The 15,918-nt window shown below is 34.6% G+C and overlaps 1 protein-coding gene across 5 annotated transcripts in view; it reads left to right on the top strand.

The window, feature by feature from the left end:
• The window catches only part of MALRD1 (MAM and LDL receptor class A domain containing 1), a 672,837-nt gene extending 657,862 nt beyond the window's left edge, over positions 1 to 14,975 (top strand). For all 5 annotated transcript variants that reach the window (XM_073229124.1, XM_073229120.1, XM_073229123.1 and 2 more), the window contains 2 exons: positions 11,826 to 11,901; positions 14,673 to 14,975. In XM_073229124.1, the coding sequence (XP_073085225.1) occupies positions 11,826 to 11,901; positions 14,673 to 14,753 (157 nt within the window). In that variant the 3' untranslated portion in view covers positions 14,754 to 14,975. The remainder of the gene's footprint in view (positions 1 to 11,825; positions 11,902 to 14,672) is intronic.
• Positions 14,976 to 15,918: the final 943 nt, after the last annotated feature.

The raw sequence follows: 15,918 nt of genomic DNA, 5'->3' as shown, positions 1-15,918 counted from the left end.
ATTGTATTAACATAAAAATAAATTTTAGGTTAAAGAACTAAATATAAGACTGGAAACAATAAAATTCCTAGAAGAAAACATAGGCAGTACATTCTTGAACACTGGCATTAGTAATTTTTTTCTGGATGTCTCACCAGGCAAGGGAAACAAAAGCAAAAATAAACAAATGAGACTATATCCAAATAAAAGTTTCTGCACAACACAAACCATAAACCAAATGAAAAAGCAGCCTACTGAATGACGAGCATTTACAAATGACATATCTAATATCTAAAAGATACGAAGAACACATAGAACTCAATTAATCTGCTTAAAAAGCAGGCAGAGGACCTAAATAGACATTTTTCCAAGAAGACATACAGATGTCCAACAGACACAGGAGAAGCGTTGGCAAGGATGAGGTAAAAAGGCTACCCTCGTACAGTATTTGTGGAATTGCAAACTGGTGCAACCACTGTGGAAAAAGGGTAGCAGTCTCCAAAAAACTAAAAATGGAAATAGTTTACAACCCAGCAATTCAATTTCTGGGCATATAGCTGAAGAAAACAAAACCACTAATTTGAAAAGATGTATTCATTCCTATGTTTATTACATCATTATTTATAGTAGCCAAAATATAGAAGCAACCTAAGTGTCCATTGATAGATGAATAGATAAAAAAGATTAGCATATATATACTGTGGTATATTACTCTACCATATCAAATGAACCTGAGTGTATTAGGCTAAGTGAAATAAATTAGAGAAAGACAAATACATTATGATATCATTTATATGTGGAATCTAGAAAATAAAACAAGTAACAAAGAAAACAGATTCATAGGCACAGAAAATACAAAATTGACATAGGGGAATAGAGTTGGGACACAGGTGAGCAGGGAAAAAATTTAGTGAGAATGTTTGATATGTGGATCTGGGGTATGGTTACATGAGTGTATAGACATGTAAAAATTCACCCAGCTGTACAGTAAGATTTGTGCATTTTATTATGCATACCTCATGCACAAAACCTATATGAATTAACTTTCAAAGAGTCTTATTTTTTTAATAAGGAAAACAATAGGTTAGCTAGGTAAATGAGCCTCTACTCATATGTGAAGCCAGAGTGCTTAGTAAAACAGCTGGTCAAACCAAGACAAATTTTTATTAATGGCTGGCACTGATTTTGCATGTCTACTTTTGTGTTAAAACCACTTCAATATGTTATTTTGATAAAGAAGATGCAACCTCACATAGATACATATTTTGAAAAAGAAGATACATTTTCATAGCTTTGCAGGTATTCACAGATATTTTTTTAGAGCTCCAAAACTTGACATTGTGGTAATTTCTAAAAGTGTAGTTGTGATATAGAATCTGGAACTGTTATCAGTAACATTTCTGTACTGTTACATTAAACATTTGTTGGTCCATCTTGCACTTTGAACGAATCATTTACCCATGTGTGATTTTGTAATACCATACATTTTTCATGTATGGAATGTTGGTTCACTGAGTTATGCAGCTTGTCAAATATTAAGACATTTCAGTATGCAGCTAACTAAAAACCTCATCACACCAGTCTTTGCTGGGAAGCTGTTATGCTCATGGTGGAAAACAAAGGCTTTTTTGGAACTCTTGATTTTTCTTTGAAAGTTCATATTTTAACACTGCAAGACATATTGGCAGGAGTTTTCTTTGATGTCATCAGCCTTGCTTCATTAATTTTAAAGAAAATGTCTGCCAAATGCCCTAATCTGAATAACCATATGTTATTCTTTCAAATAAAAATGTTTTTCCATGAAAAAAGTGGTCAGTTTAGTATTCAACTCAATCCCAGTGTTCCCCACAAAAGAACAAGTACTTTATTTTTTTATTAAGGTATCATTGATATACAATCTTATGAAGGTTTCACATGAGCAACATTGTGGTTACTACACACACCCATATTATCAAGTCCCACCACAAACATCCCATTGCAGTCATGGTCCATCAGCGTAGTAAGATGCTACTTGTCTTCTCTGTGCTATACTGCCTTCCTAGTACCCACCTACATTATGTGTGTTAATCCTAATGCCCCTTAATCCTCTTCTCCCTCCCGCCCCATCTGCCCTCCCCACCCACTTTCCCTATTGGTAACCGTTAGTCCCTTCTTGGAGTCTGTGAGTCTGCTGCCATTTTATCCCTTCAGTTTTGCTTTGTTATTATACTCCACAAATGAGGGAAATCATTTGGAACTTATATTTCTCTGCCTGGCTTATTTTACTGAGCATAATACCCTCCAACTCCATTTATGTTGTTGCAAATGGTAGGATTTGTTTTCTTCTCATGGCTGAATAATATTCCATTGTGTATATGGACTACATCTTCTTTATCCATTCATCTACTGATGGACACTTAGGTTGCTTCCATATCTTGGCTATTGTAAATAGTGCTGCAATAAATATAGGGGTGCATATGTCTTTTTGAATCTGGGATCTTGTTTTCCTTGGGTAAATTCCTAGGAGTGGAATTACTGAGTCAAATAATATTTCTATTTTTAGTTTTTCTGAGGAACCTCTATATTGCTTTCCACAATGGCTGAATGAATTTTCATTCCCACCAGCAGTGTAGGAGGGTTCCCCTTTCTCCACATACTCAGCAGCATTTGTTGTTCCTTCTATTTTGGATGTTGGCCATCCTAACTGGTGTGAGGTGATATCTCATTGTAGTTTTAATTTGCATTTCCCTGATTATTAGGATGTATAGCATCTTGTATTGTGCCTGTTGGCCATCTGAATTTCCTCTTTGGAGAGTGTCTGTTCAGATCCTCTGCCATTTTTTAATTGAGTTATTTGCTTTTTGGGTTTTGAGGTGTGTTAGTTCTTCATATATTTTGTATGTTAGCCCCTTATTGGATATGTCTTTTATAAATATATTCTCCCTTACTGTAGGATGCCTTTTTTTCCCTACTGAGGGTGTCCTTTGCTGTACAGAAGCTTTTTAGTTTGATGTAGTCCCATTTGTTCATTTTTTCTTTTTTTTTTTGCCTTGCCTGAGGAGATATATTCAGGAAAAAGCTGCTGATGTATACATTCAAGAGATTTTTGCCCATGTTTTCTTCTAAAAGTTTTATGGTTTCATGATTTGCATTCAGGTCTTTGATCCATTTCAAGTTAACTTTTCTGTATGGAGTTAGATAGTAATCCAGTTTCATTCTGTTACATGTAGCTGTCCGTTTTTCCCAACACCAGTTGTTGAAGAGGCTGTCATTCCCCCATTGCATATCCATAGCTCTTTTATCATATATTAATTGGCCATATATATGTGGGTTTATATCTGGACTTTTCTAATCTTCTCCATTGATCTACAGGTCTGTTCTTACTCCAGTACCAAATTGTCTTGATTACTGCTGCTTTATAGTACAGGTTGCTTTATACTATAGTATAGTACAGTACATGCTTTTGAAGTCAGGGTGTGTAATACCCCCCACTTTATTCTTCCTTCTCAGGATTGCTTTGGCTATTCAGGGTCTTTTGTTGTTCCATATGAATTTTAGAATTATTTGTTCTAGTTCATTGAAGAATGCTGTCAGTATTTTGATAGGGATTGCATTGAATCTGTAGATTGCTTTAAGCAGGATGGCCATTTTGACAATACTAATTCTTCCTACCCATGAGCATGGGATGTATTTCCATTTACTGGTGTCTTCCTTAATTTCTCTCATGAGTGTCTTGTAGTTTTCAGGGTATAGGTCTTTCACTTCCTTTGTTAGATTTATTCCTAGGTATTTTATTCTTTTACATGAAATTGTAAACAGAATTGTTTTCCTGATTTCTCTTTCTGTTAGTCCATCGTTAGTATATAGGAATGCAACAGATTTCTGTTTATTAATTTTGTATCCTGCAACTTTGCTGAATTCAGATATTAGTTCTAGTAGTTTTGGAGTGGATTCTTTAGTGTTTTTTCATGTACAATATCATTTCATCTACAGACAGTGACAGTTTATCTTCCTTAGCATTCTGGATGCCTTTTATTTCTTTGTGTTGTCTTTTTGCCATGGCTAGGACCTCCAGTACTATGTTGAATAAAAGTGGTGAGTGTGGGCATCCTTGTCTTGTTCCTGATCTTAGAGGAAAAGCTTTTAGCTTTCTACTGTTAAGTATGATGTTGGCTGTGGGTTTGTCTTATATGGTCTTTATTATGTTGAGGTACTTGCCCTCTGTACCAATTTGTTGAGCATTTTTATCATGAATGGATGTTGAATTTTGACAAATGCTTTTTCAGCATCTATTGAGATGATCATGTGTTTTTTGTCCTTCTTTTTGTTGATGTGGTAGATGATGTTGATGGATTTTCAAATATTGTACCATCCTTTTATCCCAGGAATAAATCCCTCTTGATGATGATGGATGATCTTTTCGATGTATTTTATAATTCAGCTAATATTTCATTGAGTATCTATGCATCTATGTTCATCAGGGATATTGTCTGTAATTTTCTTTTTTTGTGGTGTCTTTGCCTTGTTTTTGTATTAGAGTGATGCTGGCTTCATAGAATAAGTTTGCAAGTATTACCTCCTCTTCTACTTTTTGGAAAACTTTAAGAAGGATGAGTATTAGGTCTTCTCTAAATGTGTGATAAAATTCTGTGGTGAAGCCATTTGATCCGGGTATTTTGTTCTTAGGTACTTTCTTGATTACCAGTTCAACTTCATTACTGGTAATTGCTCTGTTCAGATTTTCTTTTACTTCCTGGGTCAGTCTTGGAAGGTTGTATTTTTCTAGAACATTGTCCATTTCTTCTAGATTATTCAATTTGTTAGTATATAATTTTTATAGTATTCTCTAATAATTCTTTGTATTTCTGTGGTGTGCATAGTCTGATTCTGTTTATGTGCGTAGAGTCTCTTTTCCTTGATAAGCCTGGCTAGGAGTTTATCTATTTTTTTAAATTTTCTCAAAGAATCAGCTCCTGGTTTCATTAATTCATTTTATTGTTTTATTCTTCTCTATTTTATATATTTCTGCTCTCATCTTTATTATGTACCCCCTTCTAGGGAACATGTATTTTAATATGTCACAAAGGTGCTTTATGCATACCTTCCAGAATATTAAAAACACTTGTATGAAAAAGTTGTGATTTAATAAAATTACTAAGCTTTGCTGCTTCATCAAGGTCAGTCTGAAGTGATAATTTATTGCAAGTGTAGAATAAAACAATTCAGTACCACTGTCTAAAGTGCTGACAGCTTTATCTACCATTATGTTTGCACCATCAGTGCAAATATTAACACAGTGAACAAGTTTATTAAATTAAAAATTCATCATCTAGCTTCCACTTTGAATCAATATTTCACCAGTGGATCTTACCATGAAAAGAAATTTTGAATTTATATACCTCCTGAAAAAGTCTTAGAACTTCCAGCTGCCCAAAGACCCCACTTTAAGAAATGCTGCCCTAATACCACTAAATGTTGTTTAAAGGATTACTTGAAAGACTTATCTAATGCTCTCTCAAGAACATGTATCATCATTTAACCACTTTCCTATTATTAAACATTTATATTATATCTAATCTTTCATTATCAATAATTTGTGATGAGCATCTTTCTATGTAAATCTTTGTCTTCTTGTCTATTTTCTAAAGATTGACTCCTCGTAATTTCACTAGGTCAAGAAAAATTTTCTTAGTGTGCTATCAAAATGTTTCCAAAGGGACTCTCCACTTGGCATCTGGTTCATGTTAGTTGGTTGTGAATATGCTAACCCTGCACTTCAGAGGAGAAGCCAAGTGGAGACTGCATGCCCAGTGGCAGCATGGGATCTTCAGGTTAAGCTACAGGAACTGGGGTCAGCTTTATTCATACTAACTGCCTCCATATTCCTCGGCATGTTCCCATTTAAGCCCTCCACCACAGCAAGACTGCATTAAACAGCGACATATTTTGTGGTCAGTGAATTTATTTCCCGCCTGAAGAGTAGAATAAAAGTATGGCAGCTGCTGTATCATGTGAATGAGTTTAGTGAAATTTGGTGTCCCAGTTGTTTGGTTTCGTGACCCTGGATAATTAATTCTTCCTCTCCTTTTGTGGCATTTCTGGTTATGTTTGCAAACCCTATACTTTCTAAACTTTTTCACCCAAACATTTGCTTCAGCTTGTTCCTTAAGGACTTGGGAAATGAAAACTTGAACTTCCCCCTAATTTATCCCTGATTTTTCAAATGGGCTTGCTTCTTTTCTTTCTTTTTTCCTCCAGATTGTTTTACTTATTTAAGAAAAAAAATCATCTTACTAGAAGTGGAGACCATTGTAGAACTGAATATTTCCATTTTTCACTCTAATTTATTCACTCTTTCTTTAGCAACAGTCAGATAATATAGTATTTCATAGGAGAGAAAAGGATGATTTAATAGTCTCAATTTATTCTTATAATGCCTCATGATGTTAAGTAATTTATTTCTACTTTTGGATTCTTACAACAGACTTAATGTGCTACAGTGTAATTACGCACTACAAATCTTAATATTGGTGTTCACTTTTTTGACAAACACAAACATATGAAAATGGCTCTCAAATCAAATTTTCTAAGATAATGTTTTGTTTCATTGGTTCCAGAAAATCCATCTCTCCTTGCCATAACCTTCTAGAATTTACTGTAGCACATTTTGGCATAGTTTCAGTCTGATACTTTGAAAGATTTTATTTGAAATGACTTAAGTGAAACCCATTGTGACTTTTCCTAAAATGATGTGGGAACTTATTCCTTTGACAGCCAAAAATACCATTAACAGGATGCATACACTACATGTATTCTCTCCTAAGTTGGAGATGTGCATCTAAGAATCCGGTTTGTCTCTTTCCGAAAGCGTGACCTAATGTAAACTGTTTGTCCTGATTTTGAATTCAAGAATCTTAAAATCAAAGTTATATCTTATATTTACTAAACATATACACTCTCACAGTATCTTTTCATATGCTTAATCCATCTCATTAACTCTGGCTCACCTGTTTTCCAGTTCTCAGAATCCCTTTCTCCAATTTCCTATTGACTTCTTAGCTTTACATTCTTCTATCTCATCTTTGCAAGCTGCCATGAATTTGTCCTGATTACAAGGACAAAATAGTGTCTAAATTTTAAAACATGTTTTAAACTCTTTAAAAAGTCTATTCAAATACTCTAATATTTAGACTAGAAATGATCAGAGACCAGGTGTAAAATAAAAACTGTCTAAGGTTTTGAGAAAAGAAAGATGATATATGTGAATCATGAGGCACCAACAACCACATGGAAAACATGCCAGTCTCTTCCTATACTACACGTTAAAAAAGAACAAACAAAAACACATTTTCCTAGGTTCTAAAATCAGAAAGCAACAAAAATAAAAAATAAATAAAAGAGCATCACTTGTTTTTTTCTATGAGACAAAGAAAAAATTATTAGTACCCCGATTAAGAAATGAACATTTTTTAAAAGGTCTCTTCTTGACAGAGAGAAATATGTTCAATGAACATTTTACTCACATGAGTAAAAGTGTAAGCCCATAAATATTTTGTTTTTATTAGGATTTTGTAATAGTTTTCCTTTTACCTGAAAAATTAGCACACTCAGAAAGTCTTCATACAAGGTCTTAGTCATGGAAACATTTGGGGAAACATAATAGAAGAGTTTTAAATGACAGAGGTAGAAATGGAAAGAGCGAAATTGAGATTTACTTCTCTGGGACACCCCAGATTCACCATTAATCAAACCAAGCAAAATTTAATGTAATAGGCATGACTCCCAGAATAAGTGAATTCCATTTCCAACAGTGACATAATTGTATTTCATAATTTTGATGGATCCTTTTTTAAAAATATGTCACATGTACTTTTGTGGTTAGAAAACGTTTTTCCCTAGTAGTAACAAATCAAATACTCCATAGCCTGAAAATTCATTTCAAAACCCCGATATTTATACATGGTTAGTTCATACCTCTCATTTTTCAGAGATACTTATGAGCTATAAAGAACATAGGCCTTTACTTTTCAAACATTATGAAATTAGTTATTTGTACCAAATTATTTCTCTTCAGTCATAGGACTTTTTCCCATTTCTATATAGATTAAAGGGCCATGCCTATCCGTTCTACGATTCTTATTTGCAGGGAAGTCCCCAAACTACCCCTCTGAGCTGGCACCTAATCAGCTGAAAAAAGAATGGGAAGAGACACGGTAAAAGTAGACACCTGGCCCACTTAACTCATGAGTTAATTGGAACAGAAAGCTATATACAAACGTGGCTCCACAATGACAGTAGTAAAAATGAATGTTTTTCTCTCTGGGGATTGATGAAGTAAGTAGTTGAGAATGGGTGTGGGGAAATAGAGTAGAGAGCAGGTTGGTAGATCTTGTTTCATCACCAAGGCTTCAAATTGTATGCATCCATCACATTATTCTTTCTATAAGCATCCAGTTGATTCCTACCACACTAGATACTGCACTAGATGCTAAAACAGAAAACTAAGCCAGACAAGGTCCTCACCCTCCAGTGAACTTATGGTCTAGTAGGGGGATTGGAATCTCAGTTGCCCCATCTATAAAAGAAGGCATGGTTTTAATTTGCATTTCTCTGATGATTAACAATGTGGAGCATCTTTTCATGCGTCTGTTGGCCATCTGAATTTTTCTTTGGAGAAGTGTCTGTTCAGATCCTCTGCCCATTTTATAATTGGATTATTTGCTTTTTGTTTTTTGAGGTGTGTGAGATCTTTATATATTTTGAATGTCAACCCATTATCGGATATGTCATTTATGAATATGTTCTCCCATACTGTATAAGAACAAAGAAAAAAACTGACGGAACAAAACAGCAGTAGACTCACAGAACCCAAGAATGGACTAACAGTTACCAAAGGGAAAGTGACTGGGAAAGATGGGTGGGAGGGGAGGGACAAGGGGGGGAAAGGGGCATTATGATTAGCACACATAATGTAGGGGGGAGCAAGGGAAGGGCTGTACAACACAGAGAAGACAAGTAGTGATTCTACAGCATTTTACTATGCTGATGGACAGTGACTGTAATGGGGTTTGTGGGGGGGACTTGGTGATGGGGGGAGTCTAGTAACCATAATGTCGCTCATTTAATTGTAGATTAATGATACCAAAATAAAAAAAAAGAAGGCATGGATAAGATTATTACAAAGATCCTTATTAGCTGTAAATTAATAAGGCCATTTTAGAAAATAAGTACATTTACAATGATTATTATAGTAGTAGTATAATACAGTAGTATTTATTACTAAATTAGTAATTAGTAATAATTTTTACTTATTTCCTTATTCTTTTTCTTTATCCGAATGTCCCTTCATTGATCCCAGGCTTTAGGATCAAGAGAAAAAAGTAGGAAGTTTTAAAGATTTAAATGACTAAAGGAGAAAAGAGTAAAAAAGGAAGGTAAAGAGAATAGCACTCAAGTATTAATGGGCATCTACTTATGTTAGGCATTTTGTAAAGACGTAATCTCATCCAAGAGACAGACATCCCGTAGCTGCCATCCTCCCAAAGAAGTTCTGAAGGCAGGAACCATATACTGGACAACTCTGTAAGTCCAGGACTTACCTAATGCAGTGTTTAAAAAATAAGATTTGAACAGACGTTTCTTCAAAGATACACAAATGGCCAAAAAGAACATGAAAAGATGCCCAAAATCTTCAGTCATCAGGGAAATGCAAATCAAAACTACAATTACATACTACTTCACACCTATTAGGAAGGCAATAAAAATAAAACAGAAAATAACAAATGTCAGTGAGGAAGTAGAGAAATAGAAACCCTCAGATATTATGAGTAGAAATGTAAAAGTGATGCAGCTACTAGGAAACATAGTTTGAGGATCCCTCAAAAGCTAAAATAGAATCACCATATGATCCAGCAATTCTACTTCTAGATAAAATAAACCCAAAGGAATTGAAATGGGGACTTACATGCCAGTGTTCTTAACAACCTTATTCACAATAGCCAAAAGTGGAACCAAGGGTCCAATAACAGATGAAAGAATAAACACACAGAGGAATATTATTTTACCCATAAAAATGATTGAAGTTCTTATACATGACATGATATGTATGAGGTCTGAAAACATTATGCTAAGGAAATAAACCAGATACAAAAAGATAAATACTGTATGATTCTACTTATATTAGGTACCTAGAATAGGCATATTCATAGAGGCAAAAGTAGATCAGAGGTTACCAGGGACTGGAGGATGGGGAATAGGGAGTAACTGTTAAATGGCTACAGTTTCAATTTGCAGTGATGAAAATTGAATCTGTTCAGTACAGTGAATGCTACTGACTGTACTCTTCAAAATGATTAAAAAGGCAGTTTCAACTTAGAGATCAGCCCTGCCAGGCTCATACCCTAACTATACCATTTATTGCACTTACTACGCTGAGAACTTTACGTTGACTAATCTTGGAGGAGGAAAAGGTAAAGAATCACTCAATTTAATTGGAGCAACTCATAAGTATTTAATTTGTGGTTAGGAATTAAAACCTTTTGTCTCATCATTTAAGACTGTATCTATGATTTTTTTCAAATAATCCACAATTATAGCTATCTATGGTCTTATTCATTAATAAGCAAAATGTAGTCGCAATGTAGGTGACTGGTTAAGCTCTTGAATATTGAAATCAACTGTATAGAAATAGAGATCAGGAAACTTAAAGACACTGACTCAATAGGGAGAACGTATGGCTAATCAAACACAACTGCCCAGATAAGGCTGTTCAACTCACTAATAAAGTTATTTTTTAGAAGAGAACCATGTGGTTTGGTAGATGACACTAAAAAGTCATTACATAGACAATTTCTTTTCAAAAAGCAAGTCAGTAAGAGCTTCCTCTTTAAGGGCATTTTACTGATTTAAGGGCATATTACTGATATACTTATTTGTCATTATACCCTGATAAGGCAAAAAGAATCATGCATTATATATTTTTTTCCTCCTGGTTGCCCTCGAGACACTGACAGTTATTCTGGTATTAGTCTTCCACCCTCCCCTTATGTGTATGTGTGTGTGTGTGTATGAGATTCTACCTTATATCTTTAACAAGGTGTATTTAGTTATCTGGTTATATTTTTCTGTTCCTGTGATGGGCATTATTTTCTTCATCAGTTGCAACCAGTTATTCCAGGGCTTGTTGTCTTCTAATAAGTCTACTGACTCTTAAGTAATTAAGTAATTAAAGTATAAAAAGAAATTGATCATTTATGAGCCCAGTTAATCAGATTTAATTAAGCAGACCTACACCAATATGTGAAATTCCACAGGACATGTCTATGATCCATGAAAGGAAACGCTGACATAAAGAACTCTTTTAAAAAATCACTCATATTAAAATTTTCTATTTAAAGTGTTAAAGACTATGACTCATGTGCTATAGATCTTTATGACAGACACTGTCATGCAAAAACAATCCTCAGAATGTGGTGGTTCAGCATTTTTGAGATCTAAGGGATTAAAGTATAAAGTGGCCTTTACTTATAGCCAGTTTGGTTTTGTGTTACACTATTCTTTTTAATGTTGCACCCTTTGTATTATTTTAGTAATATTTTAAGAAATCAATTTTAAGATCAATTCATGTCACTTTTTTATTTGCCTGGGCTTACTTGGATCTAAACATTCAGAGCTCAGATTACACTTGTTTTCCAGAATGTGGTTGCCTTGGTGTCTTGCAAAAAATTCTTTACTTACGGTATTCCATTCATAAAAATAAGTATTCTGGCTAGACAATGTGTCTCTGAATTATTTTTATCAGATATAACCTCAAAATGTACTGTGATACATTCCAATACTTTTTTTTTTATGGCTCTATGTGTTTTAAGGAAAACTAAAGGAAGTGTTCACTGTGCATTTGTTAACCCAGTTTATGGGAACTGGAACAACCCAGAGAAAACAGAGGTAAGTGGTAATGATGAACTGTATTGTTTCAAAAGTTAAAGCACATGCACACAAACAGCCACAGTGTTGTTTGGACATGTTTCTCCATCACAGCTAAGAGGAATATTCTGGTTGCATTATTTCATATGGAGATGGGAAGCAATTTCAGTCTCTCTAAATGTGCAATAAGAATTTTCCATTCCAGGACAGATTCAATCTGCTTGTAAAATCAATTTACTGTGAAATGGCTTTGTGGCCACTGTTCATACTCAAAGAGAGCTGACTAATCTGGAAAATATCAGTTTGACCTACAGTTAGTCACCTACTTACAGTAACTCTTCAGTGACTGTTCTTCATATTTTATTCCCAAAGACAAAATGGGGTATACTGTTCTGTGCTCTCTTTAAATTTAGGTGTGAGCAGTGAAGGCCATTGCCTGATATCTTAGAAGAGGAAAGGAGATATTGAAATGTATTACCTCTTTCTTGGCCCATCTAAGGCTACTCATCACTAGTACAATAAGAAGTAGGCTAGAGAGAAAATGGCAAGTAAAATCTCTCTCAATTTCTTAAATAGGTAAGATGAGCGTTCATTTGGGTATAAAATAGGATTACCCATGATATATCACTTCTTATCTATGAAAGTTTATTTACATATGATTGTAGAAATATTGGTATCAGTTCATTCCTTTGTCAAAGTGAGCATCTAGAAAGCTGAAGTTTTAGTTTTCTGGTATTATTTTTTCAATGAAAATAGCCCATAAGCAGTTGTTACTGTTACTGAAAATCAATAATGAGGTATGAGATCAGAGTAACTTGGGTGATGTGACTGAAGTCTAAAACAGTTTTTATTCTTTTATTTGCATTTTCTTCAGTAGTGATGTCATTGCTCTTTTAGTACAACTTTGGTAGAAATGAAAACAAGAAGATATTTCCCAGAGAATGGAGAGCATTAATTTGGATGGCTTGTCAAATCAATCAAGACAGAGTAAAAATGAAAATGTAACCCTACTTAATGGACAATAAATAAATGCATATTTATTTAAAAAACAAATACATATTATTTTTAACAAAGTAGAAAGGTGTGGCATAAAAGTATTTTCATTTTTAGTAAATAAAATTTAACCTTTTTTCTTTAACTTTTTGTATCCTTACATATGATGTAAGGAATTAAAATGTAATGTTTTAAATTTGGCATTTTTATACTAATATCTCATAAGCTTGTAGTAATTAAATAGTTATTAGGAAGATGTTGTGCACCCTTTGCTTTCTACTGAGAAGCCTTCTTCTGTGCATAGAAGGAGGTCCATATAGAAGACCCAACTTTCAAAGTGCTTTCAAGGCACTTTCTACTATGTGCATATGGCAGTGCAACTGATGACTCCAGAGAACCTTGACAGCACTTTCTTTTTATTTTCTATTCTAATGAGAAAAATTATTCCTTTTCCACATTCTTTTTTATTTCCATTAAGTATGGGTACAGAAGAAATCCTACCATAGCTCTTGGCCTTTGTTGCTATTTTGATTTCTATTGTTTCAGAAACAAATGACTTTGTAGTAATTAAACTAAGTGTGCTTTCCCTGACATTATAAGAGAGAAACAGATTTCTTTTAACTGCTCTTCTAAAAACTCTTAGAGAAAATTCTCATATTCTGACACAGAAATGGAGGGAATAGTATAATGAACCACCACGTACCCATTAGCCAACTTCAGCAATTATTAATCTATGGTCATTCTTGCTTCACCTCTACTGCCACCCATTTTCTCCACCCACAGAGTGGTGGTGGTGTTTTTTAAAATACACTTTGTTTTTTTAGAGCGGTTTTAGGTTCATAGCAAAACCAAGCAGAAGGTCCAGAGAGTTCCCATGTGCCCACGTGTGCATAGCCTCCCTTATTATCAACACCCCAAATCACAGCAGTACATGTGTTACGACTGATGAACCTGCACTGTCACATCATTATGACCCTGACTCCACAGTTTACATTAGGGTTCACTCTCAGTGTCACCCAGGCTGTTTCTAAGCAAATCCTAGAAATCACTTTATTTTACCTGTAATACAGACTTCAGGTATACCATTACAGGATAAGGACTTCAAAAATTATCACCACAGTATCACAACTAAATATTCAGAATAACTCCTTGGTATCAAATACTCAGTGTCCCTGCCCCATTTGCCTCATGAATAAGTAGAAGGCTTTATATTCATTGTTATTGTTGCTACACTTTAAAAATCAAGATCCATATAACGTATATGCATTCACACTGGAAGACATGTCTCTTAACCTGTAGGTTCCATTTTCTCTCTAATTTCTTCCTTGCAGTTTATCTGTTGAAAAAATCAGGTTGTTTGTCCTAAAGACTTCCCATATTTTAAATTTTTTAATAAACTGTGCAAGATATAATTCTCCCAACTACAAGTTGTTGGGTTTTTTTTTTAATATTCTTGCTTTGTTTTGTTTAACCTAACTATAATCAGTACAGCAGTCCTAGAGAAACCAGCACCACAGAACGAGGTAGTCAAGATATCGGCCACTGTATTTTTCTCATCTTACCAGAGGTGAAGGGAGGCAGCATCCCCTATGCCCAGAGGTCTTGGGCATCCACTAAGAATAGGCCTGTATTCAGCAATTCAGGTGGTATAGACTGGCAGTGCTGCAGTGAGAGTCAGGGATGCTTCAGTTGTTACTCTAGTGGAAATTCATGCAAAACTCTTCATTCTGCATGATCTGGAAAGAAGTATCTTATTTTAATACCTAACATCCTAACCTTTTCTATGTGTTTTTCTTTAGAATTCTGTATACTCCTTCTCAAATCCGCTATATGGCACAACATCAGGAAACCTGGAGACCATATCAAATCATCTCAAATAGTACCATCTAATCATCTAGTATGTATAGTTTATAGAAAATCCCAGTCTGAAATCTGATAGAAACTCACCACATGCAATAGTAAAGATAGAAGAGATTCAGAATGCTAGTACAATTATTATATTTTCAAATAAATTTTCTTACTGAAAATATTGAATGTTTTCATGGAATCTAAATCAGAATCTTTGTTACATATCTGAATATTTTAATAAAATGTTCTATTTAGCTTCCTTGTTTTCCTTTATTATGGTTATTTCTAAAAATGATGAATCGAATTGTTTTGGATACTGAATATATAGTTTTAAAATGCTTATTTATATACCACAGAACTTAGAAACAGATGAACTGACTTAGTATACAAATTAGCAGGATGGCCAAATTATAGTCAGTAATCAACAAGGCCATGAGTAAAAGTTATTTCTGCACTTTGGAAAAAATGTGATAAATTAACATCCCAAATTTATATTCATTCAAATAGTCATTTAACACATATCTTTATACAGATATAAAGTTAATGCTAAAATATCTGAGTTAAGAAGCTTTGGGCTACAAGAAATTGAAAACTCCCTACTCAGATGGCTTAAATTATGTGGTAAATACCATCCCACAAGTTAGGAAATTGGGAGACAGTTCATCTCTTGGTCAGTTACTATATTAGCTCCACACCTTCAGCAAGGACTCTGGTTGTTTACAAGTTTCAATTCCTCAGCTATGACCACAGACTAGCTCCGCTGCAGGTTAGCGAATGGCCACACAACCTGCAGCTTTATGTTCACAATGATGTTCGGAGGCAGATAAGGGCCCATTTTTTCCTGTGTCCCATTTTACTGACAAAAAAACCCTTCCCAGGATGTACTCCCAACAACAGCAGTCTTCTTATTAGCCAGAAGAGACTTGGAGCCAATTCCCTCTTTGAAACTCATTGACAAGTAGATGAGTAGTAGACACTTCAACAAAATCAGAACACAGGATCAAGATGGGGGGCATACTATTAGGCAGGCAACCGTCAATATCTGCTCTAAGTAGTAAGCAAAATGTTCCTCTCTCCTGTGCTAAGGCTCCCTGCAATCTGGTAGATTCAAATAGAATGTGATTAGCCATCTGCTGAGCCTCTGTTCTCAAGCGCTTGAAGAGAAGAAAAACGTTTAGAAGTCACAACTGTATGATT

Source organism: Manis javanica, chromosome 2 (assembly GCF_040802235.1).
Source record: "Manis javanica isolate MJ-LG chromosome 2, MJ_LKY, whole genome shotgun sequence".
In the NCBI taxonomy this organism is placed as follows: domain Eukaryota; kingdom Metazoa; phylum Chordata; class Mammalia; order Pholidota; family Manidae; genus Manis; species Manis javanica.
The sequence above is the reverse complement of the archived record's forward strand: the minus strand, read 5'-3'. Positions and strand labels throughout refer to the sequence as shown.